At 43.7% G+C, this 27,315-nt stretch overlaps 1 protein-coding gene across 4 annotated transcripts; it reads left to right on the top strand.

The window, feature by feature from the left end:
- Nucleotides 1-1,792: 1,792 nt before the first annotated feature.
- On the top strand, nt 1,793-27,315 carry LOC113034387 (protein mono-ADP-ribosyltransferase PARP14-like). 4 transcript variants are annotated; one of them, XR_013912528.1, is made up of 26 exons: nt 1,793-2,031; nt 2,251-2,333; nt 4,276-4,303; nt 4,646-4,708; nt 5,894-6,067; nt 6,690-6,815; nt 8,047-8,220; nt 9,537-9,662; nt 11,656-11,757; nt 12,418-14,599; nt 15,017-15,181; nt 15,287-15,353; nt 16,120-16,356; nt 18,190-18,411; nt 18,728-18,874; nt 20,119-20,224; nt 20,815-20,949; nt 21,535-21,597; nt 21,684-21,866; nt 22,487-22,690; nt 23,149-23,170; nt 23,648-23,883; nt 25,692-25,963; nt 26,097-26,242; nt 26,597-26,771; nt 26,870-27,315. XR_013912528.1 is itself a non-coding variant. In XM_080308949.1 (26 exons), exons 1-26 carry the CDS (start codon nt 1,848-1,850, stop codon nt 27,148-27,150), a joined length of 5,964 nt encoding a protein of 1,987 aa, XP_080165075.1. In that variant the 5' UTR covers nt 1,797-1,847; the 3' UTR covers nt 27,151-27,315. The 4 variants fall into 4 exon arrangements, 3 of the variants coding, with proteins under 3 accessions (XP_080165075.1, XP_080165074.1, XP_080165076.1); XM_080308949.1 differs by lacking the exon at nt 23,149-23,170 and adding an exon at nt 23,016-23,098 and having other exon boundaries at nt 1,797-2,031; XM_080308948.1 differs by lacking the exon at nt 23,149-23,170 and adding an exon at nt 23,013-23,098 and having other exon boundaries at nt 1,797-2,031.

The raw sequence follows: 27,315 nt of genomic DNA, 5'->3' as shown, positions 1-27,315 counted from the left end.
ACTTTGGAAAACCTTTATTATCTGTTAATTACATACAGCTCTAAAAGCTTTAATTCTCACGTGAAATGTATAATTGTGTTTAATAGTGCTCTTATAGACAAACCATATTAGTTCTGACTCCATTCTCTGATTTAATCATCAAGCTTCTGCAAATAATCCGAGACACATATTTTTAATAGAAACAGAAACACTTTTAGCCTCCTGAATGTTTCAGTGTTGATTCCATCTTCTGTGGAAAGTGGAGATCTTTGGCTTTTCTATTTGGGTTGTTCGAGATCCGCCGCAGTAAACTCGCTGTGGAGGTCACAGCAGCGAAGCATTTTCTCAGGATTAATCTTCAGGTAGCAGGAACCAGACCCCATTTATAAAGTTAGTTATGATCAACACCTACGGTTCAGATTACACACTGATTAACAGGTCAGGTTAGAGATCAGCAGGTATGACATCACTGCCTACTGACCAATCAGACCTCAGCAGGAGAGTCTAAAGTCTTCGTGTCTCCCTGTGAGCATCAATAATAAATTATGTTAGGTCAGTGATTGAGCAGCACACACACACACACATATATATATATATATATATATATATATATATATATATATATATATATATATATATATATATATATATATATACACACACACACATATGCATATGTAGAGAGCAGCAGTCTGGCCCGGAGACTCAAACCCAGGACGCTTCTACTGTAAGCTGTATGGGTGCTGCTCAATCACTGACCTAACTGCTTCTCAGTGTCTCAGTCTTCTCACTGCTCTGTGATCGTCAGTGAGTCCTGTCATTGACATAATTCCATCAAACATGAGCGGTTTAAAGCACTCGGGCTCAGCATGACTCACTCTTCTAATCCCGTCAACACCTTGAACTTTGTTTACGCGTCAGAGATGCAGTGACGCGTCCTGCTTTATGACAGCGTCACTGACTCTGGACTGGGTGGAGCCCTTTTAAGTTGTTGGGGCTGTGATCCAACATTTTTCTGTGCATACTCACGTGTAGATGTCCCACATCTACTCAGACTTTGTTGTGGGTCAGCTTCCTCTCAGGTGGTTCTCTTTTGTTCACCCTGGGACTTTGTGAGCTCGAACATCAACTCATCAAATTAAGGCTTCATTGTCAAAAACAATAAAATCCCAAATCCTTGGAGCGGCTCGTTTATGACGTGAACGCGATCCGAACCGACTACCAGGTGTTGGTGACGTAAATGGCCAGGTGTGCTTTGTGTTCGTAAAGCATGACGGTACTATACACGTGCACAGGTGAACTAGCAGCTCGCCATGAAATGAACCAAACTGTCCAGTCTGCTCCTTCTTCCTGTGTTTACTTTTGTTGCGCCCGCCCCCCACATACTTGGCCAATGAATGACGTGGTTTGTTGTGACGCACATAAACCAAAAACTAAGTTTAGAAACGCAGCAGCTGATTCGGTCCAGAGGAAACCGGCTATAGATGTGAAAACACCCACCTGATCTACACAGTACCCGGCAAAATAAAAACGATGCATCCATCGTTTATTTATTTATTTAAAATGTGTGCCTGCCTGTAACAAATCAAGGCAGCAGCATTAAAAACACGAACTTCTTTAACTCAAATCAGTCGAGTGCCAGAAAATATCGCAAACCAATAAACCAGTAAAAGTGTCTTTAGATACAAGTAACACGTAACCAGACCTGGTGACCTGTGAGTAACCTGTGAGGCGCGGTTTCAGTTTTCTGGACGTTTGTGACGAAACGAAAGTGAAAGTAAAGTTTAGCCTGAAGTCTCGTTCGGCGGTCAGTGTCTGTGTGTGTCCAGTGTGTAACAGTGTGTAACAGTGTGTGTGTGTGAAGCAAGATGGAGGGATCCGAGTGTCCGCCTGTGACCGTGGAGGGGGACTGGACTCCGGCTCAGACCAAAGCCCTGAAGAACAAACTGCACATTTACTTCCAGAGCAAGAAGAAGTCGAGCGGAGGAGACTGCCGGGTGGAGGCGGAGGAAGGAGCCCCGAGGGCGGCCGTTTACTTCATCTCACCGGAGGGTGAGTGCGCTTCATCGTGGTTCAGATAGTAAAATAAATCATTTAATAATTAAAAACACCGACAGACGGAGACCTGCGAGTGTAATGATGGAACAAACAGGTCTGAGAGTCTCACTGTGACACAGAATGAAACACGTAATTCAAACAGCTGATCATAAAACTGTGCGTGTGTGTGTGTGTGTGTGTGTGTGTGTGTGTGTGTGTGTGCTGTGATGTCAGTGAGAGAGCGAGTCCTCGCGAGGAAGAATCATGAGATCATCCTGGACAGTAAAACCATCCAGTTGCGGCTGAGCTCAGAAGCAGTAAGTCCAGTTTTAGATGTTTCATGTGGATGTTTTTCATCACTCAGAGCTTCCTGTTTGCTGCTCACTGTCACTGCTCTGGGTTCAGCTCTTTGGACCAAGCACCTTTAGGTTTTTATGACTAATCACTGAGCGCCTCCCTTTATACAAATATCACAGTTAGTTCTTTAAAAACAGAAAACTGAATAACTGTGACGTATGAACCAACAGTCTGACGTGTCTCCTCAGTGTTTGAATCATAAACATGCTGTTATGACCAGGGTGACTCCAGCCTGCGTGGCAGGTTTTCCTCGTGGTTATAAATCAGTCCCTGGGTGTGTGAAGCAGCAGAAGCAGGTTGGACTTTGAGCTGATATTTTCATATGTTTGCCCGTGCACTGTGATCGTGCCAACAATAACCAACCTGATGTCACATGGTCTTCAGGTTTGTCAGGCAGTGAAATCACCCATGAGGACAGAAAGTGTTCACCCGCTTCCTGATTTCACACTTTTGTCACACTTAAATGTTTCAGATCAGCAAACAAATGTAACAAAGACGACACAAGTAAACACAACATGCAGTCTCTAAACGAAGGAGGTGAGAACCACTGAGGCTGAACAGGTCGTTGCAGGTCGTGATGGCGGCGGCGAGTGCAGCTCGCCGTCTGCCAGGCCTGCTTGGATCAATGTTTATTCAGTGTTTGTTGCCACGGTGTTTCTGCTCTTCTGGTGTATGATATCTATGCTCTCTTTGATATCTGATCACCCACAAAACTTAGAGCGCGATCTGGATAACCTCAAGCCTTCTACCTTTCCTGATGATTTGGGTATATTTTATGGCGGTGCGATTGCTGGAGCTTGTGTGGAACCAGCCTGTCTGTTCGTCCAGGCCTACCTAACTCATCAGTGCTGTGTAGAGTAGTGGAGACGAGGACCCAAATACAGGATGACACAGGCAGGTAGGAATGAATTGAGAAAAAGGAAGTGATCCTTTAGGCTGATCGTTGATACTCCAAAAGGCTAAACAAGGAGCGCAGAATGATAACAGGGAAATATCAAGTTCCAGAAGACCTAAACTGGGAGACGGAGTGGGAAGACAGATGCTCTGACAAAGGAGGACAAGGAGGGTGATTGTTTGGCTCTCAGTAATGCTGCATCACTAACAAACAAGACTTTTCTGCTGAAGGAACTCTTTGCTTTCAACGAACTGGATTTTACGTTCCTGACACAGACTTGGCGTGGTGCTGGTGACTCCGCCCTGTTCTTAGTACTTCTTCCTGCCTGTTAGTTTTCTGCTCCCCTCACCCTGCTGGCAGCGCTAAGACGCCAGTGCCTGTTCAAATCCAGTTTCCAGTGTCTTACCCGTTATCCAAGTTTGCAGACATTTGTCATAAACTTCCTTTACTCGTCTTTTGTTCTCCAAACACAGAAAGAAAAGTGCTTCAGTTCAGTGAGGCTGAACTCTGCTGGCCGTTCATGAATATCGGCTCCCTGTTAGATTCAGAATTGAAACACCTGCTCCTCACATACAAGCTCTGTAATAACCAGGCCTCCTCAGAGGGGTTCATATGATTGAGTCAGTTGTGTCTGTAGGTCTTTGCCGTACTATGAAGAGCACTGATGCCATATTAATGTTATAACACTGAACTGAACCGAAGTTCAGTTTGTTTGCAGCAACAGAAAAAGTGTAATAACATTGGTATAAAACTCAAATTTATTTGAAAGTTAAAGTATAAGAAAGATATTTTTGTAATATTTGCAGATATATAATATTACATATTTGTATCATATTCATGTATTTATACATATTAACCTTGTAATGAAGTTGCTTTTGCTATAAATATTTTTCCAAAGTGCAAAACTGAAAAACCCAGTCAGTTTGAATGTTCTTTTAAACGTAACTGTCGACATATTTTCCTCTTTTTTTTCTTCTGTTGCTTTAAACCTTTGTTTTTGTTCTCAGAGCCCAACAAGCAGCGACCGTGTCTCAGGTAAATCCTCCTCCTCGGTTTCTATCATCACTGAATTCTGTTCATTTGTTTCAGCATCTTCTTCATGTGAAATAAGTGTGTGTTTGTGGCAATGAAGGAATATTTTACCAGACTTTATTCAAGCTGAAGCACATTCAGGTCAGATTGCTCTCTGGTGATTTTAATCTCAGATGAATCCAAATATGTTCCTGGTTAAATGATGATTCCCGCTCGTCTGGAGTAAAAGACTCAAATCAATTTAAACCAGTAAAATATAAGAAGTTCCACGTGGGCTTATTTTTAATAATCATATTTCAGATCTTAGTGCTCTGACCTCTCTGTGTTTCACTGTGTTCATGTCAGACTCATCGTCAGACTCAGAGACGCCTCAGGCTGAACCTGGAGCTGCTGCTGCCAGCAAAGACGGTAAAAACAAAGTGATGAAGAATAAAGAGAACAGAGAACAAAACTACAGGAAGTTTGTATTTATACTTTATACAAAGTTGCATTAACTTGGCATTTGATACATCGACATTACATTTTTTGACACAAACAATTTCAAAAGAATTTGTGGGAAAATGTAACCAGTTTAAAATCGCACTGTTTTGTTTTTCTTGATGAAAATTGACGCTTATATATATTTTATATATATATATATTTATCATAGTCCAGCTATTTTTTGTTAATGAGAAATATGAAAAATATCTTAAAATGTGAAACTTAAAATGAATTCCACTGAGTTACTCTGCAGTCATGCTTCTTTCACATTTCCACAGCAGTGAACTTTGACATGAACTTACAGAGTCACACAGTGTCTGACATTAAATGGTCTCATCGTTGATTTTCTTTGCACTGCTGTGAGTGGACGGACAAAATATAACTGTGGAGTGTTCCAGTGTTCGCTGTACTAATTAAAGGGGTTTTGTGTGGATGAAACAGCCAGAGGAAAACATCTGTTCATGTAACGCACAGAGACAGAGAGGCGCGTAACACTGCTGTCCGTCAGGTCTTAGACCTCAGTGATCAGACGAGCTGCAGATGGACGGGACCTCCATCCTCCTGTCAGAGAGGAAAACTGAGTTCATTCGACACAATGGGAGAAGCTTTCTTTAAATAATGATGCTGTGTGTTTTCTGCATCCACAACATCCACCCTGATCCACACTGGACTGTGACAGCTCGTCATCACACACGGGAAACCTTTCAGATTTATTTGATCATATATTCACATCATGAAAGTTCACGCCTGCAGTGCATGTGTGAGAAGAGCTTCATTCTGTGAGGTGAAATTCAAGGACAAGAGTTTTTCCTTCATAAACTATTATAAATAAATACTTACTAGTGTTAAGGGCACACACCAGCGTTCGTCTCAACTAAACAAATAAATCAAAACATATGTGGTTCTTCTTCTTAGTCCAGTGTTTTTGGAGCCATTTTTCTTCACTGGTTTTATTTTGGATAAAGTATTTTGATTTTGCCCCTTGACGGTGCTTCAAGTAAAGAAAGAGAAATGTCAGTAAAGTAAAGTTTCAGGAACAACAGGTGAACAAAAGCCTCCTTCCCTCGCTGCTCACAGACACTTTCTTTGATCAGGTTTGTGTGTTTCTCTCAGACTCAGAGTCGTCTCAGAGCTGTGCGGTGGTTTTGGAAAACGTCACAGACAACATGTCCACAGATCTGCTCTCCATGCTGGTGGAGAACATCTGCAGGTTGGATGAGAACGGCTACAGCATGGAGAGGATCCTGGAATCCAACAAAGCTGTGGTCACCTTCAGCAGCCCTGCAGGTAGGAAGCAGACAGCTACCACCTGATTAGGTGACAGTGGGAAGGAACAACTCCCTTTTAACAGGAAGAATTTACATTCAAAATAAAATAATAATTAAAAATATATTATTTATTTAAAATAATGAAGGATTTTAAACTTGGTTCTGGATTTAAACTCCACTGGTTCAAGAACTTTTTTGAGAAAAGGAAGTTGGAGATTGGCCTGTAATTAGCTAGGACAGCTGGGTCACTCGCCACTTTAAAGGCCAGGCGCCCATTAATTAAGTGCAGCCAGCAGCTTAGGTTAGCATAGCTATTGAAACCAGGATAAAGGCTCGTTCGGTTCATCCACAGCTTTTTAACCTTCGATAAATGACTCGCTTTAAGCTCACCTCTGACAGCCTGAGTACACATGTGGGTCCTGCAACAGTCGACACACTAACAGCACAAAATATTAACACATCTGTCTGCAATAAACGAGGATTATTAAATATATAAAGTAGATCCAACAAAGATTGCCTTTATATTTGAAACAAGGACAAAGCCTGACATCATTATATAGATAACACTGTGTAATCCAGCTCTTCTCTCTCACCCTCTCACCCATTTCAGTGTGAAAGGATTAATCTGGATTATTTTGCAGATGTGGAGAGATTCCTGTCTGTAAGTCAGACCAGCACAAAGATGAAGAAGCATGGACTGACCGCTCGGCCCCGAAAGGTAGCAACAAACATCCGAGTGGAGAGTCTTCCTCCGCCTGTGGTCAAAGGTACACACAGAAAGCAGTACATGCTGCACTTATTCTCTTTTGGCTCTTGACGAAGGCGGTCGCACTTTCTCCCCCTCCCCTCCCTTATCTTTCCTGCTTGGCTTTCTCATGTCTCTGTCTAGTCTTGTCTACTTCTCTCCCTTTGCCCTGGAAGAGTCTCACAGTCTGTTCTCTAAAACCTAAAAGAGGAATTATGGATTTGACACCCTCTTCTCGACAAGAAGCCTGGGTTCAGGAGAGCCGATTGAAGACGTCTATCTTTTCGGAACCATGATAACTGATCAGCGCTGGCTTGGCCCTGGCTTATCGAAGAATAAAGTAAGCAGAAACGGCTGTTCAGATCCCCACAAGGCTGCCCGCTGTGTTGATTGGAACGATGGAGCGAGCTGTGGCTTCTCAGAATGGGCTCATTAGACGCAGCACGGAGGACATCTTGGAGAAGCTTGCGGCTGCTGTGAGTACTGAGACTCTGACAACATCTGACAACATCTTGGAGAGGCTGACGGCTGTCGTGAACACTCGTGCTCTGTGAGCAAACTGGATAACTTCTCGGTGTAGCTGGATAACATCGTGGAGAGGCTCACGGCTCTCCAGCGGGAACGGTGAGACACCAGTGATGGACATTAGATGACTGTAAAATTGACATGCAGCGGTTCGCACTAAAGAAAGAACACCACCGTTATTTCATGCGGCTACTATTTCGGCGCCAGCTGCGGTCTCAAGGGTGGAGCTGAACATAACAAATAATCTCTCCCCTGATAACAAACTGTGTTTAGACTCTTCGATCCAAACGCCCTCGTACACTTACCTCCGAGGCCGAGTCGGACGGCGGGTCAGGGCCCAGCGCTGGATGAATAGCTGCAAAATAGAATTATAACACTTATAAAAGCAGCTGCAAAAACAAAACAATAAGTGTCATAATTCTGTCATTTGATCACTTTTTCTCAGTTATACCTGAATAAACTTCCTACTGTGTTGAGAAACAAATAACTCAAACGTGGGTGTGTGCTGACTGATGTTCACTGTTACTTAATCAAATAGCACTAAAACTCTGCTGCTAGTTCAAGCAAACAGCCCAGAATCTGCCGCCCTCACCCTGGAGGAGGCCCTGCACTTTACAGAAAAGAAATGCTGCTGACAGTAAAGTTTCAGGAACAACAGGTGAACAAAAGCCTCCTTCCCTCACTGCTCACAGACACTTTCTTTGATCAGGTTTGTGTGTTTCTCTCAGACTCAGAGTCGTCTCAGAGCTGTGCGGTGGTTTTGGAAAACGTCACAGACAACATGTCCACAGATCTGCTCTCCATGCTGGTGGAGAACATCTCTGGGTTGGATGAGAACGGCTACAGCATGGAGAGGATCCTGGAATCCAACAAAGCTGTGGTCACCTTCAGCAGCCCTGCAGGTAGGAAGCAAACAGCTGGACATTTCCACATACATAAACACAACGAGCCAGTACAAGGACAAACATCCAAAATCCCCTTTAGATTAACCTTTGAGTCTAATTTTAAACCTGACTTTATAAAAAATCACATATCTGATCTGGAAAAGTGTAGAGAAGCACAAACCACGTGATATGATTTGAATAATGAATCATTTTCATATAAATATTACTTTAAACTACACAAACATTGCATTCCATTTACTTTATATAGCATTAAGACTGTAAAATAATAATGCAGAGGAAACTCAAGAATCCGATAGCCACCTATCGGCAAGCACTTTGGCGACAGTGGGAAGGAAAAACTCCCTTTTAACAGGAAGAAACCTCCGGCAGAACCAGGCTCAGGGAGGGGCGGGGCCATCTGCTGTGATTGGTTGGGGTGAGAGAAGGAAGACAGGATAAAGACATGCTGTGGAAGAGAGACAGAGGTTAATAACAGATATGATTCAGTGCAGAGAGGTCTGTTAACACATAGTGAGTGAGAAAGGTGACTGGAAAGGAAAAACTCAGTGCATCATGGGAATCCCCCGGCAGCCTACGTCTATTGCAGCATAACTAAGGGAGGATTCAGGGTCACCTGGTCCAGCCCTAACTATATGCTTTAGCAAAAAGGAAAGTTTGAAGCCTAATCTTAAAAGTAGAGATGGTGTCTGTCTCAGGATTCAGAAAGATAAAGCTTGATGCTGGATTTAAATCGTGCTATTTTAAGAACATTTGTAATAGAAACAAAAAGTAGATAACTGGTGATCTATTGGGGTCATATGACACTACGAGGTCTTTAGGATCAGACGGGGCCTGATCTCGGTCACGCTCAGCGGCCCTGCAGTGAGGATAACCTGCTTGACTTTACATCATACACAAACAAGTGAAGCACATGTTAAACAATTTTTACTTTGATATCAGTAATCATAAATAAATTGGTATCAGTAAAGTAAAAGAATGAAAAGATCCAAATACCTCTACAGACTCTTTGAGCAGAGGAACCTATCACTGCTCTCCTTTATCACCATTCTGTTTGCTGCCACTGATCCCAACGGCTTTGTTGCTTTACATACAACATAATGTCGTCTACATAACAGCATAAAATGACAGCAGATCTGTCTCCAATAAAGCAGGATTGTTAAATATAGAAAATAAATCTTTATTGACTGTACATTTAAAAATAAAGAGGAAGCCTTCATTCATTCATAAGAACATTTCTAGATAATATGTTGTAGCCCAGCATTTCTCTCTTACCCTGTTTCAGTCTGAAAGGATTAATCTGGATTATTTTGCAGATGTGGAGAGATTCCTCTCTGTAAGCCAGACAAGCACAAAGATGAAGAAGCATGGACTGACCGCTCGGCCTCTGGAGGCAGCAACGAACATCCGAGTGGAGAGTCTTCCTCCGACTGTGGTGAAAGGTACATGTGCTCCTAAAAACCATAGACTGTATATAAAAGCCTCTGGATAATTAATACATTATTTTTAATAAACAGCAGGGGTCGACTCCTCTGGTTGAAAAAAGTTTACCAGAACATGAGCCTACTGCTCAATATAGCTGTTATGTTATATTCGATTTTAGGTTAGCATTTTACAGTGGCTTTATTTGTTGGGACAGTTTGAGCTTTGTCGCTTCCAATTTCACCTGAAATCAACACATGAAATCTAGAAAGGAGCTAATCAATGCAACAAGAGGCATAATTACTTATACAGATAATACACAAGCTAAATATAAAAATAATTAACTTCTCCTCAATACAGGAAATGAACTCAGTGCATGAATGAGCTCATTCATCATTATAGCTGTATACAGTGTAGCTTCCACACTTTTTGCCCCCTGCTGACCCAAATCCAAATGGTGCTGAGTGCTTTAAGGGGTCTCCCTGGAGCTGAGCTGGGCTTTGCCATTGCTACCACATGGCTGTTAAATCGATTCAACCCTAAATTTCTTTCTAACCTTTCGGAACAATAAGGACAATGTCAAGGCTCTGTGTGCGGGCAGGCGGAGATGAGGATCCAGATGCAGGACTCTGAGACTGTAAGACTCTGAGAATGTAACTGAAAACTTCAGCTTTTATTGCTGGCACCAACACAAAAACAGAAACCAAACCAAGAACCCAAACAGGACCACAAAGGCTGGATCTGAGGGTACGACGCAACACCGAGCACGGGAAAACACAGGGCTAATATACACAGGGACGTAATCAGGGAATGGAAAACAGGAGGGAGACACAGCTGGGAGAAATTGGACTAACGAGACAGGGGAGCAGTAAAACAGAACACACTCACATGAGACACAGACCTTCACAATAAAACAGGAAACAAGAAACCACTAAACAAAGACGCAGACAGAATATAATACATGGAACTTGAACTATGCAAAACATGAGACACAACCAAGGAGCAAATCCTAAAACACGAATAAACAGAAACCTATAATTCTCATAATGGTCAACGATGTAAAAGAATCAAAATACAATACAAAATTAAACCAAGACACGAGAAACTCGAAATACTGGGTCAAAACTGACCCAGAACCGTGACAGTACCCCCCCTCCAAGGGCTGGCTCCTGACAGCCCTAAACAAAAAACAGAATAACGAACCAGAGCACCAGGCCAGAGTGGGCGGAGGGGGTCCAGGATGGAGGGACGGAAACAAAACAGAAAACAAGGAGCATGATTCCAGATCAGTCCATAAACAAGAAAACAGGTCAACACAAAACTAGATCCATCACGAGTCCACGAGAAAGTTCAGGGGGTCGACCCGAAGGTAGACAGCACGGGGCCAATCAGTTCAGGGGGCCGGCCGTGTGGACCGCAATGGCAGCGACGCAGACGAGACACATCAGGAGGCCGGCCACGCGGAAGGCAGTGGTGGCAACAAAGCAGGTCCGGAAGCCGGCCACGTGGAAGGCAGTGGCGGCAACGCAGGCAAAACAAATCAGGAGGCCGGCCACGCAGAAGGCAGTGGTGGCAACAAAGCAGGTCCGGGGGCCGGCCACGCAGAAGGCACTGGCGGCAACAGAACAGGTCCGGAAGCCGGCAGCGACGACGACCTCGTTCTAACGGCGAAGACCTCGTTCTAATGGCGAAGACGTCCAACCAAAGGCCTGGAAAGTGGCCGGCAAAGGTGAGGTGGTTCAGACCGAGCTGGGTCGGACGGCGGTGGACTGGCAGAGGCTGACACTGACGCTGGACCAGGCGAGGCTGAAGCGGAAACAGAGGCCGGACCCGGCGAAGCCGAAGCCGATGCAGAGGCTATAGACATTTTTCATTATACTGACAATGAAAAAATAGAAGTACTCAGATTTTTAATGCCAAAAACATTTCTACTAAAATAACCAGATAACAAACTTTGAAAGTAATTTAACCATCATGCATCTGTAAAGCTGTGCATTTCTGGCTTTTTTCTAGACATACTGGAGTTGTATTTTGAGAAGACTTGGACTCATCCCAAAAACATCATCATGATCCCAAAAGAAAAGGCTGCCATCATCATTTTCAGTGATCCTAAAGGTCTTTTTTTTGTTGATGTAAACCTATGCTGAACGTATGCAGGCACCAGCCTGCTGTAGTAGTGGTGATTAATGTGAGGGCTTTGCCCACCAAGTTCTTTCACGTCTTTAAACAGAAACTGGTTCAGCAAAATTTGGAAACATTTTAGTGTTTAAGCTTTCAGAATGGATTCTGTCCGTCTAATAGTTGTCCTTACTGGAGCTAGCAGCCGAGATGAAAACAACAAAAAACAAACCCAAACGTTAGAACACATCACTCCTGTACTTTGGTTATATATTGCTTTCATTCCCAAGGATGAGGAACGTCTGAGGCAGCTAGCTTCACATAGGAAATATTAGGTCAGCTTTTCCAGTTTTTTAAAGTGAACCTGAACTTAGAGGCAAAGAAATCAGTTATTACTAAAGTTAATAAAATAAAATAAAAAATGCTTTAGATTAATACCTGTTGCACTTAGAAGTAGTGTACAAATGACTGAAACGGTTAGCTAACAGTGACTGAGAAACTGTAAAAAGTCTAGATCCAATCTGAAATGTGTTTAACTAAAGTAATTTGAAGATGAAAAGTGTTGTAGAAAAATGATATTTGTCAGATAAAGAAGGTTCAGAACCGCAGAGTAACCACTTATCTAACCTTTGCTTCTCTGCTTCTTGTTTGCTGTAGTTGTGGAAAAGATTTGCGTTAAAAAAGACCTTGAGTTGAAGTCTATCACAGTGAAGGTATATCCATACTATGAGTCACTGGGAACCGCCTTGTACGCCAAAGAACGCCCAACATGGAAGATGCCCGAGCCCTTCACAGAGCGTGTTCACCACGTTATCTGGAAATTCCTTGTGGAGAAGAAACTCTCAGAACACATCAATGATCAGATGCATCCACATTTCTGCAGAGTGGATTTGAATGGCCCCGACGTGAAACTCAGCCCTGTGCCAGAGTTTTTGAGGCAGCAAGGTCTGACTGCAGAACATGTAGAAAACTGGATGAGTAAGGCCCAACATGCCTTCTGTCGCCTGATGTCTCAGTACACAGCATTCATATGTCACGTAAATGCACTGGGATGGAGAGCTGCAGAGAAAGATGTCCGTTCAGTTGTGAAGGAAGATGCCATCCTGGTGCTGGATGCATCACAAGGGGTTCTGACTGTTGCTGGCCGAGCTGATGATATAAAACGAATCAGGGCTCCTGTGGAGAACATTCTTCTGAAAGCCATGAGTCACATTGAACGACAGACAAACAGCATCTCTGAGGAAGTGATTTTGTCCCCTGCGATGTTCTACATCCTGAAGCAGGAGGGGCTCCAGACAGCTGCTCTGGACATTTCTCCTGAGATGAAACTCTCTTATGATGAAGGCACCCAGAAGTTAACCATTACAGGACTCACTGCAGAGTTCTACAAGACCAAGTCATGGATCTCTGAGAAGATAATGAATATGAGTAAGAAACAACAGAATGTCCCCCCATGTCTTCTAGACTTTCTCAGAACATTAGATCCCATGGACTTGTCCCAGGATCTGTTCACATCTCAAGGCATCAGTGCAGTCTACACCATTGAAAGCAAATGGCTTCTCCTGTTGGGGAGTTCTGACAGAGCCCTTGTTGATGCAGAAAGTAAGATGAAGGCTGCTTTGGCTCATCAGATTGTAGAAGTGGAAGACCAAAAAGTTCTAAAACTTCCCACCTGGGGCCACCTGAAGCAAAAGCTGCTGGATACCTACAACCTATCCAAGAAAAAAACGGTTGCCATTGAGATGCATCCAGAAAGAAGAAACAAAATAACAGTGGCGGGTTTTGTTAATCCAGTGAAAGAGGTCAGCCACAGTCTGAAGGAGTTTATTGCAAGCCATTCACAAGTCCTAGAAACCCTTCATGTTGAATCCTGTGCTGTTGTTTCGTTCATTAAAAGGAAAAAATCAAAGGAGTGTTCCAGTATTGTTAAAGATAATCATGTATCAGTAAGGTTTTATGTACAGAAGCAGAGCATCAGCATCCTTGGTGCTCGTCTTCATGTCCAGAAAGCCAAATCCTGCTTTAGGGAACTGGCCAGTGCTCTCTTCACTGACACCTTAACTGTGGACAAGCCAGGAGCAAAGAAATACTTCCAAAACCAAGGAAGCATTTTCCTGTCTACAATAATGAATGAGTTAAGATGTGCGGTCTTCCTTCGTCCAGAGATTGAAGAAGAAGAAGAAGCTGCGAATTATGAAGAAGAAACTACCCTTTGTTATTGTAAAGTGCAGACCAACAGTGGAGTTCTGATTTCTGTCAGTAAGGTGGACATCTGCAGCTTTGGTGTTGACGCTGTGGTCAATGCAGCTAATGAGGACTTAGACCACATTGGTGGCCTGGCTTTGGCACTGCTAAAGGCTGCAGGACCACAGCTGCAGAGAGAAAGCAGCGACTACGTCGCTAAAAATGGACGTCTACGTCCTGGTGACGCCATCATAACAGATGCCTACAACCTGCCTTGCAAACATGTTGTCCATGCAGTTGGTCCACGATTCTCTGACTTTGACAAGAAGACAGCAGTGTCACGCCTGAAGACTGCAGTTAGAGAAAGTCTGAGACAAGCAGAGATGGCCAACTGCTCCAGCATTGCACTGCCAGCGATCAGCTCGGGCATCTTTGGTTTCCCTGTTGACCTCTGTGCTGAGACCATAGCCCAGGCAGTTCGGGAGTACTGTGACAGCCCACAAGGTCTGAGATCATTAACTGAGATTCACCTGGTGGACAACAACGATACGACCGTCAGAGTCATGGCTACAGCTGTGAGCAAGGAGTTCTCAGACCTCGGACCTACCATGACCATCCCACAGCAAGCAGGCGGGAAACGAACAGGAGCTTCAGGGTAATGTTAAAGTTTTTTAATAATGAACTTTTACTGTAAACATCTTAACATTGATACTCATCAAGCTCATGATCGCAGGTAACAATATCCAGCTCCATGTAACGTCCTTATTTGGATTTTGTCTGTTGTATAACTGTATAAGCACTTCTGTATACCTGACAGCATGGAGGTAATCTATATCCACAATCCCCCAAAATAAAACTATTTCTTTAAATCTTTACAGTAAACCTTGTTGATGCTGAGCTAGCTGAGAAAGATTATATCAATTTATTGGTCAGATTTATGGTTTATGGCTTCCTAAGCCACAAAGATGGCTGAGCAGCTATTATTAGCTATTATTAACTTTAAATGGCTGCTTAAGTATTCAGTCAAATTGGAGTCATTTGGAAAGTATTTAAAATTGTCATTACTTCCTAGTGGACACAAGCGGGGTCCATGCAGAGGTCAGAATCAATCACATGATGCCAGCTGGTGTAATGAAAAACGAGAAGAAGGAAGAGGAGCTGGAAGAGGAGGAAATCATCACGGTAACAGGGGAGGCCTGAGCCCCAAGCAACAAATCAGCCATAGAGAGCATGGAGGGTAAGGTGGTTCCCCTTCTATTTCTTTGGTTTTATCACACTCTTGATGACCTCATGTCCATGAGGCCTCTTTGATATCATCAGTCTGTTATCTGATTGGATGCAGGTTGGAGCAGACCACAGCTGAGGGGCTGAAGATCATTTTATGTAAGGGAAGCATTCAGGACCAGACTGTGAGTACCTCTGCTATCATTTGGATCATAGTTTAGAGGATTCTGTAAATGGTCACGTAATTACAACATGAAGGGATAGATTTGGCTTACATGCATCTTTAAACCAGGATTAAAAGTAAATTCTGGTTTATGCAGTATTTTTTCAATCTGTCGCTGTCTTTTCATGTTTTTGTGGAGTTTCTGTTCTGCTGAACACCACAACAGTGTTCACCACAGGGCCAAATGAGCTTACTACATAAATTCATTTGAATGCTGAGTTTACAAAGAAATGCTCATCAAAGACTTTTGTACATTAGTGCATTGATAAATACAGCACATTCAAACATCCACTGATTCCAATTTGAAAGCTGCTTTATGTTCTTAATTGACTCGTGTGAAGGTGTCACATGTTTCAAACACGACTCAAACTTTGCTCATTTAACTATAATTTGATTAACATGTCAAAATGCCTGGATACATTTCCTGGTCTTTCTATATCAGGTGGGCAAAGCGATCAGACAGAAATAACATATTAATTAAGAACAAAGCTACACACCTTTATCAGCAGGAACAACGAGGGCACATACAAATCTGATCACATAATTAAGAATTTATACTGCAATATTTTTATGGAAGACTGTACAGTTTGTGTATTTTATATACTGTAGTTTGCAGACATTTAGTGTCTCGGCATTTTTAATGCAAAAATAATGAGATATTTTTGATTTTTTTCTTAAAACTGACTTTCATTTACCAAGCTTTTTGCGATTTTACTTTTGTTCCACAGACTGATGTCATCGTCAACACCATCTCAGAGGACATGAAACTGAACCAGGGCGCTGTGTCCAAAGCCATCCTGTCAGCAGCTGGAAGCAGTCTGCAGGACGCCATCTACTCTGAAGCCAGAAGGAACACGCTGCGATACGGTGATGTTGTCGTCACTGACGGCTACAACCTCACGTGCCAGAAAGTCTTTCACGCTGTTTGTCCTTTCTGGGACAAAGGAGGCGGCCAGGCAGAGGAGGTGAGGCCTAATAAAGGTTGGACACTGTAAACATGAAGGACCCAGGATACACAGTTTAGCTTTCCAGCTGCTGGTCGCACACACACCAGCTCTGGGTCCTGATGCCACTGAAATAAGGAGAGCGTGAATAGTCTATTAGGCTCAGCTGCCCTGTCAGCCTGCTGGTCACTGCCCCCTGAGCCCACTGCACCACCCTACCCTCTCCCAGCCTATCACCCCTTTGGACCACCATGAACTTAAATGACTGTGGACAAATACCACTGGGTTATCTGGGCGTTGGCATCTTTCATGCGGTGGAGCCATTGCAGCTGGGCGTGGTCTGAGCAGCGGGTGAATAAGTGTCCCAGGATGCAATAACAAAGAGAGCTGACTGCCCACTGGATTGCCAGACACTCTTTCTCCACCATGCTGTACCTGGCCTCCCTCTCCGACAGCCTCCGACTGATGTAGACTACAGGGCAGTCAACCTGCCTTACCTGCTGTGACAAAACTGCCCCCAGCCCTCTGTTTGAGACATCCATCTACAGAACGAAAGGGAAGTAGAAGTTACATGTGTGAGACAGGGGCTCCCACAAAGAACCTTTTTAAACCACACAAAAGCTCCATCCACTGGACCAGATCTGGGGCACCATTTTGGTCAAGGGGCTGGTCAGATTTGCAAAGTTTGGAACAAGCCGGTCTTAATAACCGGCCAGTTCCAAGAACCACTTAACCTCTGTTTTGGTCTTGGGACATGGGCAGGATGCAATGGCTGATGTTTTGTCCGTCTAAGGGGCGCATCTGTCCACCTCCCAAGTGGTACCCGATATGCTCTACCTCTCTCCCTCAAACCACACACTTCTTTGGGTTGGCCATGAGCCCCACCTGGCTCAGGGACTCCAGGACTGTGGCCACCCGCTGCACATGCTCTGCCCAGGTGTCACGCTGAATGATAGCGTCATCCAAGTAGGCAGCAGGCATAAGCAGCACCTGGTCCATGAGGCGTGAGGCCAGGGCTCCGAACAAGCCGAACAGAAGTGTAACCAATTGGTGCAAACTGTACGGAGTGGAGAAGGACAGTTTTTCCTTAGACTCCGCAGACAAGGGCATCTGCCAGTAGCCCTTGGTTAAATCCAGGGTTTGTTGGGTTTTTTTTAAAACTTGCAGTGCCTAACAAGTCCAGGAGGTGGGAATGGTGGAATTTTGCACCTCCAACTCATCTCTCTTCTTCACCAGGCTCACCAGAGAAGCCTCTCTCCGTGCTTTGAGGAGGTTGAGGTGATATACAAGTTCCTCCCCTGTCTGACCATACCACCTCATAGTCTACGTCCCCCACCTACCGTGTGACCACAAAGGCTCCGTGCCAGTTGGCAAGTAATTTTGAGCTAGAAGACGGGACTAATACAAGCACTTTATGTCCAGGGAAAATGAGTCTAGCCCCTCTGTTGTGCAGGTGCTGTTGACGTTGCTGGACCTGGGACAAATTATGTTGTGATAACAGAGGGGCTTTTTTTCTATTCTCTTTTCTTAAACTCTGTTATTCTTATAAGCCCCAGCATGTGTGAGATACTAACTAACTTCTGATACTAACATAGCACCTCTCTACTCTACCTGAGAACTCCAGATTCTTTCTACAAGCCTCGCACATTCATCCGATCACTGTTTTCTATCCCCAAACGCTTTGTTACCATCATTCATGCACTCATCCACTGAGGGATGCATCAGGAGAAACTCTGTGCCCCTCACCACCACTGAAAACTCCACTTTTGTTCCTGGTCGTTCACATACCATACTGTGTATCTTGCTCAGTCACTGAAGTCCAGCTTCACTTTATGTCTTATCTCCGTTTGTCAGGAGTTAACGTCCATCGTCAGATACTGTCTGGTGGAGGCTGAGAAACGTCAGATGGCATCGTTGTCCTTCCCAGCCATCGGGACAGGACACCTGAGCTTCCCCAGAGCCCTGGTGTCCAAACTCCTGCTGAGGGAGATCCGCTCGTACAGCAGCAGCAGAAATCCTCGCTGTCTGAGAGAGGTGGTCATCGTCGTTCACCCCAGTGACAGCCAAACCGTGGATGTGAGTTTGTGACTCTGATAGGAGCTGTTTAAGTGCTTATCATGTTCTGACAGTGAGCACTAGAGACGAGCAAACCCACAACAAACACATGGACACATAATGTGCAGGCAGACACTGATCAGTCACACCGTCACCTAGCTTAGCACACAAACTGGAACAAGCGAAGCTGCTTGTGGCTACAGGTAGCAAAAACCACACTGAGTGGTGATACACACTACAGTGGTCCCTCGCTATAACGCGCTTCACCTTAAGCCGCCCGTGGATTTTCTTTTGTGTGCAATTTTGCATGTTTCCTGTTTTTTGTGTTTTTTTACAGCGCATTGTGTTCTGCATCCTCATCAGCTGTAGACCATTGTCTGTCAGTCAATCCCGTGCAGTGTCTCCTGTACAGTACAGAATGTGTTCAGCTTGTCAAATTTACAGCAGTGTGACTCTGAAGTGCTGTACTCTCAGTGTTGGGAAGGTTACTTTTAAAATGTATTCCTCTGCAGATTACAGAATACATGCCGAACAATGTATTTTGTAACGTATTGTGTTACGTTACTCAATGAGAGTAATGTATTCTGAATACTTTGGATTACTTAACCCTCCTGTTGTGTTGGTTATGTTGGAACACCAATTATGCTCCTGGGTTAATTTGACCCGGGGCGTGTTTCCTCATCCAAAAGTGTCAGACACACTGGCACTGATTATTTTACAATTTTCTTTTATAATTTAGATTGTTTTGGTTTTCTGTAGTGATGCAGATGACATGTGACATGTGACTGTTCTGGGTCAATCTGACCCGCAACATAACAGGAGGGTTAATATGGTATCACAACTACATGAATGAACTATTGCTGTGTGATTCATTACTATTACTGCAGGTTACTCTCCACACCAATACCAGCTACATGTTTAAATCTTAATATAAATGAGTAACAGTAGGTGGACATTAGGTAAAGCTGCACTTTTTGCAGCGATCTCGTATAGAAAACTATTCCTCGCGTATATAAAACAGGTCAGCGGCTCTGAACCGTAGCAAAGGGACCTCTGGCTGATACGTCGGGTTCGTGTCGGCTCGTAGCTGAAAACTAGCTTTACTTTGTTGTCTGGGTCGACTTTGTTAGCGAGAGACAGAGAGAGGCGTTGAAAGGCTCCAACAGGACTTATTGTTTCAGAGGAAAACACGAACACAGTGTACAGTCGAGTCTTAACAGCTTACTTACAGCTGGGCTCGTCAGGCTCTCTGTTTGGCTGCAGTGGTTATTATTATGTTTACATGCTTCCAGCTCCCGTTTCTGCTCGGTGACAGCTGTACTTTCTTAAGTACACCATTAAGCAGTCAATGCTTTTTATTTCTTAGGTAATGACATTAGCAGAATCATGTTTTGTCAGCAGTGTCAAGCATACAAGCAGCTGATTTCATTAGAGCTGTATGAGAATATATTTGATGCTGCTTCAGGAGGAACAAACCTATGATGTAAACTTAGCAACAAAAAACAATAAAAACTGAAAAATCAAATACAACAAAGATTAAATCAGACTACATTATCACATTAATGTAATAATTAATTATTACATTTTAAATTTTATTACAATTATTATTATTAATAATAATACATTATTATTTTTTCTCTGCACTGAGCTGCAGTTACAGCAGCTTCATCAGTGCTGTGAAAACAAAAAATCACCAGCATGAACGTAACACATGAAATATATTATCAGTGTTTCACCAGAGAGTTCACCGCTCAGAGGAACGTCCAACATGAAGCACGTGGTTTTCATGAGGTACCAGCTCAACAGGCTGTTGACCAATCACAGCACTCCTCAGGTAAGAACCATCAGAACTCCAAAGAGCAGAATCCTGTTTAACCTGATGTTCACGGGTTATTTAGTCTTAATGTAGCAGGTCAGAGATTGGCCGGGACAAACTGAGGATGTTTTAGTTTCACTAAGTGGCCTGATGTGACCATCAGTGACAATTCATATTCGTTAAAGATGTATGCGAGCCTAGTTTGTCCAGCAGGTGTTGCTGTGGAGCTTTATGTTAAACACATTGGACAGAAGAGAGTAAACACTCTGTGTGAATGTTGGTGGGTGGACAGTTATTAAAAGGTCTTGTTTTAATGCCTTTAGTATAGTTTTAGAAATGAACCTGTAAGAGGCGACGTCGTGCTTTGCTCATTGGCACATTAACTTTACAGGTCCTGGGTTCAGACCTTCAGCTCTGTCTGTTCCTGTTTAATTATATGGAAGAGTTGGTCAACTGTGGATTTTAAACTGTGTGTGTGTGTGTGTGTGTGTGTGTGTGCGTGTGTGTGTGTGTGTGTGTGTGTGTGTGTGCGTGTGTGTGTGTGTGTGTGTGTGTGTGTGTGTGTGTGTGTGTGTGTGTGTGTGTGCGTCTACATTTCTCTGTCCCAGTCTTGTCCACCTCCCTCGATGTGTACCAGATGCAGATCGATCAACTCACCTTTGAGGCATCATCAGGTGACATTACCAAGGAAGCCAGTGATGTCATTGTCAATTCCTCCAATCAGAGCTTTAACCTTAAAGCAGGTGAGTGTTGACTTTATATTTGTGGCTACAACAGTTAAGACACTGAGTAGGACCTTCCTTCAGGGTGCTGTGCAGTATCTGTGCCGTTCCTAAGACTGATCTGAGATGTTGTTCCTGGGATCTGCTGGAGCCACTCGCCCAGCTTGATAGTCGCCGCACCGAGTGATTTACCACTGGGACCACCGTCACCTTCACCCGCCACATCTTCTCGAGCTCTTCTCTGAGCCCTTGGTACTTCTGCAGCTTCTCATTCTTCCTGATGGTGCTGTCACTCGGTGTAGCTACATTCCTACAGCTGTCTTCGTCTGCTTGTCCACCTCTGCTGTCTGGTGCTTTGAGCACTCAGGGCAGCGCCCGTCACACTGGGCTGGAGGCTCCAGCAGATTCCAGAACAGCGCAGTCCTAGGAACAAACCAAAAATCGCCTGCAGGGCGGGTAGAGAATTATTATTTTTAAAATATGCACATATAAAGAGAACGAGACAGAGGTAACTGTGAAATTTAACTCTGTGAAAATAAACATGTTTTTTCTGTGTAACAAAATCTGACTAACTGCACCTGCTGCTCTCCTCTTATTGCTGCTCAGGAGTGTCCAAGGCGATCTTAGACGGTGCTGGAGTAACAGTTGAGCAGGAGTGCGCTCAGCTCGGTGTGTACATGAAGCTCCAGCCTTTTCACTTCCTTTTTAGACTCACTATGCTTCACACTTCTCATAATGATGTTTCCTCCCTGCAGTGACTTCCACGGCTCAGCCTCGTGCAATGATCCTGACATCAGCCGGGCAGCTGCCCAGCAGGAACATCGTCCACGTCGTCGGCCAGAACGACCCTGCAAGCATTAAAAACACGGTTTACTCGGTGCTGAAGGTCTGCGAGGAGAACAACTTCAGCTCTGTCGCCTTCCCAGCCCTGGGAACAGGTCTGTACATGATGCACACAGCTGGGCTTTGCAGCAGCTTTCCAGATGTTGCCATCTGCGCTCTCTCCCCTCTCAGCAAATAGTGAGAGCACGACTAGTTGAGTGGACTCAGTTGCCCTGCCAGCCTCCCTGCACCACCCCTCCCCTGCAGCAGAGCCACAGGCTACACCTCCATCTCAACTCGGTTCACTGTGCAGCAATGCGCAGCATCCTTACTTCACACCACTCTTACAAACCTGAGTTTGTGCCACTAAAATGTCTTTAATACAAAGTTGAAACACAGCTCTGTGTGATGTCAGATTACAGCGATGTGTGATCAGAGCAGCTAACTGTCCGGTGGATTCACTGCTGCGAGGTAGTTTCCATCTCTGCTGCTCCTCCATGCTCGCTCATCTCAGTCACATTAGTGCTTTTTCCAACAGTGCAAACGACTCTGAGGTGGACTGTTGGTGCTCCGTGTTCTAACTGATTTATTTCTGTTTTTCAGTCAGTATGTTTCATTTGTCCAGCTCTTTTTCTTGGCACTGTATTGAAATGGAACTCATATTCTGAATCTAACAAGCTGTCGTCCTTTCATCATCATCATCATCATCATTGCTTGGTCCTTGTCTGCCCATCAGGTCAGGGAGGGGCCAGCCCTTCAGAGGTGGCTGAGGCCATGGTGGATGCAGTGGTGCAGTTTGTGAAGAGGAAACAGCCGAGGTTTGTTCAGAGTGTGAAGATCCTGATCTTCCAGACGGCCATGCTGAAACATTTCCACATGAGCATGAAGAAGAGACAGGAAGAGACGGTGCAGGAGAAGAGTGTCGTTAGCAAAACTGAAGGTATTACATTGTTTTTTAATCTGTTAACAATAAATCACATTCAGGCTGATGCACTTTTTTACATCAGCTCTTCTTTGAACAACACTCTGTCAGTGATGAAGATCTAAGAATAGAAACTGCTACAGTGTCTTAAATATATTATATTTTACTATTCTCAATTAAAATATGGTTTATATGTTTTTTTTTCAGTATAGTGTTTTTGTGGATTTTTCGCACATTGTTTTATGGAGATTGGACTCTATGTGACATTCACAGATCTCTTTGCTATAATACAACATTTTTTTGAGCTGTTTTAGACTAACTTTGTTTTTTGGGCTCGCAGCAGAGCAGCCAATCGCTGCTGACTTAGTCCTGGAGAGGGAGGAGTTTAAGCCCGCAGTGTTTCAGCTGTGTGCCGATGACCACAAGGTACAAATTCATTCATGTTATGTTTCCATTCTTATTTATTTATTTTACAGGAAGTCTGCTTTCTAGACAGAGGTCAGTGCATTTTAGGACGAACCCTTTCTTTAAATAGTCTTTTTACTTTAATAGTCAGGCATAAATATATTATTACACACAGTCGCTTTCTTTTATTAATATTGAGCTCAGATCTTCCTACATGTGTAATGCAGAGCTCGAGGCTAGTTTAGCATAAATAACAAAGCAGCAGAGAAACAGATTTCCTTGTTTGGTCAAAAGTTCAGAAAACATTGTTAGAGAATGAATCCACAGTTCCTTCAGAGTTCAGCTTCGTCAAGTCTTTCATCACAGTGAGGTTCATTACCATCGTAAATATAGATCAAAGGAAAAATCTCTGCTTCTAACTGAGCAACCAAAACTACACTGAGTTGAAGTAACTGCTGGTCTGTATACGTGTTGCTCACGAGGATATAGTTCCAGTACACTCAGTAGAATAAAAATAAAATTATTGTCTTTAAATCTCTGTTATTAACATACATTTGTCTGATGCTGCAGGCAGCGAGTCAAGCCAAGAAGAGGATTATTGAGCAGATTCGGACTGAGCAGGCACAGAAAACCATCTCTGACCCCTGCATTAGTCAGCTGTCACAGGCTGACATGGAAAAGCTGAAGGCTCTGCAGAGAGAACTGACGGTCAGCATCCGCCTGGACAAAGGAGCAGAGGACCAGGACCCGGAGATCCACCTGGAGGGTCTGACCAGGGATGTCTACGCTGCTGAGTCTACAATCAGGTCAGAAAACAGGAAAGTCACATAAACCATTGACATGCATTAATTCCAGTGTTGGGTAAGTTACTTTAAATTAGTAACTTAGTTACATTAGTAGTTACTTTTACCAAAAGTAACTCAGTTACTTTCCCTAGTTCCCTACTTTTATCAAAAGTAACTCAGTTACTTTCCCTAGTAACTCGTTACTTTCAGAGTAACGAGTTACTAGGGAAAGTAACTTTGGTCTTACTCAGAATTCTCTTGTTAATGCCGCATGATTCTAGCCTGCTTTTTACATCCAACACAAAAACTGCAGTCGTGGTGCTTTGATTGCACTCAGAACTCGGAAATTCTGCTTCTGAATAGGAAGATGTAGGTAACACCAGACTGCAGATGAGCTGCATACAGGGCTGGACTGGGACAGAAAATCGTCCCGGGCATTTTGACTAGAGACCGGCCGCCATTATAGGAAAAATCATAAAGCCTTTGAATGAAAATAAACACTGCTGTGACAGTGATGTTCACTGTTCTGATGGTATATATGCATCAATCTATCAATCGTTTGTTGTAAGACGCAGATAATTATTTTTTTAAAAGTGAGACATTTTAAATGAGAATAAGAAAGTATTTCTTTGTGCCCCCCTCTCCCTGTTAATGCCCTACCTGGCCCCCTGGCAACACTTTGCTAGACCCGCCCCTGCACAGTTACCAGCTGTCAGCTACATAGAAAAGGATCCTGGTGTTATTTGTCTCTCAGAAACAGTTCATAACTTCCCTTCAACTCATTCATGTCACCTAAAAGGTAAACCTGTTTCTCCATCACAGCTCTGATGATCCAGTAAGGACATCTCCTGGTTTCATCTTCATGTTTCCCTCTCACCACATATCCAAACCCACATCATGACCAGCAGCTTTACAGCTGTGGCTCCAGCAAACATCAGCTGATACTAGAAAGTAATATTAAATAAATTCTAACAACAGCTGATCAAACGTGCCGCTGTTGTTTAGCGCAATATCTGCTGGTTTCTTCTTTCTGACGCAAAGTGGGCGATAAATAAACAAGAGAGAAAAGCCGATCAGCTGATCATTGATCAGTTTCAGGATTGAAGTAGAAACAGGAGAGGGGGGGGGGGTGAGAGGATGAGAGAAGAAGAGGCAGCTGTGCAACGTAAAGACAGAATAAATCCAGCTTTGTGTCTTTTCCATTGTAGCTGAAGTCCGGGACAAACTGTTCCTTTTCACCTCAAAACGAAACGCGTAATATTTTCTCTGAATGCGAGACGGGACGGTTGGCAACTCTAATAACTTATGAACAAAATAAAGTTCAACATCAGTAACATAGCACCACCCAGCTGTATAGAAACTCCGTCATGCTAGCTAGCACGCAGTACGGAAAAGTCAGCATAACGAAAATAAACTCCACCTAAACTTGGTTCATATCTGACCCAGATGGACTGCAGGTTATAACTTCTTACTTGAAGTTCAGTTCACCTGACACTCGGGCGGGCGGCCGCTTCAGGTCTCTCCTCTTGCCTTCCTTTTCCTTCATCCACCTGCTGCCTCCACCACTTGCTAATGTTATTGAATCTGTGGAAGCTCCGCGATAGCCACCACACGAAGTAACGAATAACGAGCCTATCTAAATCCCAGTAACGAGTAACGCGTTCCTGGTTTTGGCATAATAACTAGTTACCGTGCTCGTTACCACAATAATAACGTAGTTACTGTAACGCGTTACTTAATAACGCGTTAGTCCCAACACTGATTAATTCTTAGGTTTAACATGTTACATGTTAAAGTATTGCTTTACCTTTTTATTTGATGACCTTCAGGGACATCATCCGTAAGGTGGAGCGGGCGGAGGCCTTGATGAAAAAGGCCTTGGAGATGAGTGAGCAGGTGGAATGGCAATTTAAGGACCATAATGGGTCAATGGTGGCCTTTGACTTGAACACCAACCTCACCCTCGAGGAAGCTTTCAAGACCAAACAAAAAGCAAAGATCAAGATCAACAATGACGCGTACACCGCCGACCCAGCGCGTGAAAAAGCAGTTTCAGCAAACGGACGTAATGATGTGGAGCTCCATCGAAAAGACCTGAAAGGTGAGTCAGTAATGTGCACGTAGTCCTCATTTAACCTGCTGGAAGAACACAGAACAATGTGTCCAACGTTTTGCATTGGACCAAGAAAAGCTTGAAAAGTTTCACTGGTGAGTTTTTACTTTTTGTTCTGCAGGTACCAGCGCTCTGCCTTTGCCTTCATGTTGGGAGGACATGAAGGACGACCTGCTGAAGCTGTTTCCTGTGGCTCCAGCATCTAATGAATACAACGATGTGGAGAAAGAACTGACGAAGACCGGACTCAACCTCAACATCATCAGTGTATGTTCAGTCATAAATACACAGACCAGGCTGTATGATGTACACAGAAGTATTCTATATTTTTTATATAATTGAAAACAAAAGGAGAGTAAATTAGTTCCCAAGTCTCAGCTTTAACTTCAGTTGGTTTGGCATAAACTGTAGTGTTGGACCTAAACATGTGACATCACCCATTCCCAATTTGAAGCCTTGACTTTGCCACCTCGGATCATTTCAAGCCAGCAGAATTTGAATGTTGAATAAATTATAAATACTTTGTCAACAATCATTAGAGAGCAGACACAGAGGTAAGAAGGACAGTTATTGTACTTTGACGAAAATCACCAACATGATGTGTTTGGATTACGTCGGCAGATCGAACGAGTCCAAAATCCGTCACTGTGGCAGAACTACCAGATCATGAAGAAACAAATGGAGGTGAAGAATAAACACACAAACAATGAACTGCTTCTGTTTCACGGCACCACTCACACCTCCATCCATCTGATCAACAAACAAGGCTTCAACCGCAGCTACGCAGGAAAAAATGGTAAAGCCATCACACACAGTACACACATACAAGGGTAGAATATTTTAACACTAGTTTGTTAATTAGTTATTCAATTAATTTGTTCACTCTGTCTACAGCTGCGATGTACGGCAACGGCTCTTACTTTGCTGCGGACCCTTGCTATTCAGCAGGAAACTACGCCACGCCCGACACCAATGGACACAAGCGCATGTACCAGGCCAGAGTTCTAGTTGGAGACTACGCCCAAGGACAAAAAGGCATGATCACCCCTCCTCCCAAATCTGGGAGTGCCTCAGACCTGTATGACAGCGTCACAGATGACGCTGCTAATCCAACCATGTTTGTGGTCTTCAATGATATCCAGGCCTACCCAGAATACCTCATCACATTTACATGAAGTGGCACACTCCCAGTCTATCAACTCTGTCAGATAATATAAAATACTCTACGTCTTTGAAGGGGGCGCAGCTGTTTCAGTTTTTCCTGCTGCAGGTGTCACTTTGTACTTTAAATCTAATCAGATGCAGTTTGAAGGAGCATTAAAGTAACAATACAACAATCA

Source organism: Astatotilapia calliptera, chromosome 12, assembly GCF_964374335.1.
Source record: "Astatotilapia calliptera chromosome 12, fAstCal68.1, whole genome shotgun sequence".
In the NCBI taxonomy this organism is placed as follows: domain Eukaryota; kingdom Metazoa; phylum Chordata; class Actinopteri; order Cichliformes; family Cichlidae; genus Astatotilapia; species Astatotilapia calliptera.
This window is presented reverse-complemented; position numbering and strand designations above follow the sequence as displayed.

Coding starts and splice junctions, on each gene's coding strand:
- LOC113034387 (XM_080308948.1), top strand. CDS start 1,848: ATGGAGGGATCCGAGTGTCCGCCTGTGACCGTGGAGGGGGACTGGACT. Junction 6,068..6,689: donor CACCTTCAGCAGCCCTGCAG/GTAGGAAGCAGA, acceptor ATTATTTTGCAG/ATGTGGAGAGATTCCTGTCT. Junction 9,663..11,655: donor TCCTCCGACTGTGGTGAAAG/GTACATGTGCTC, acceptor GCTTTTTTCTAG/ACATACTGGAGTTGTATTTT.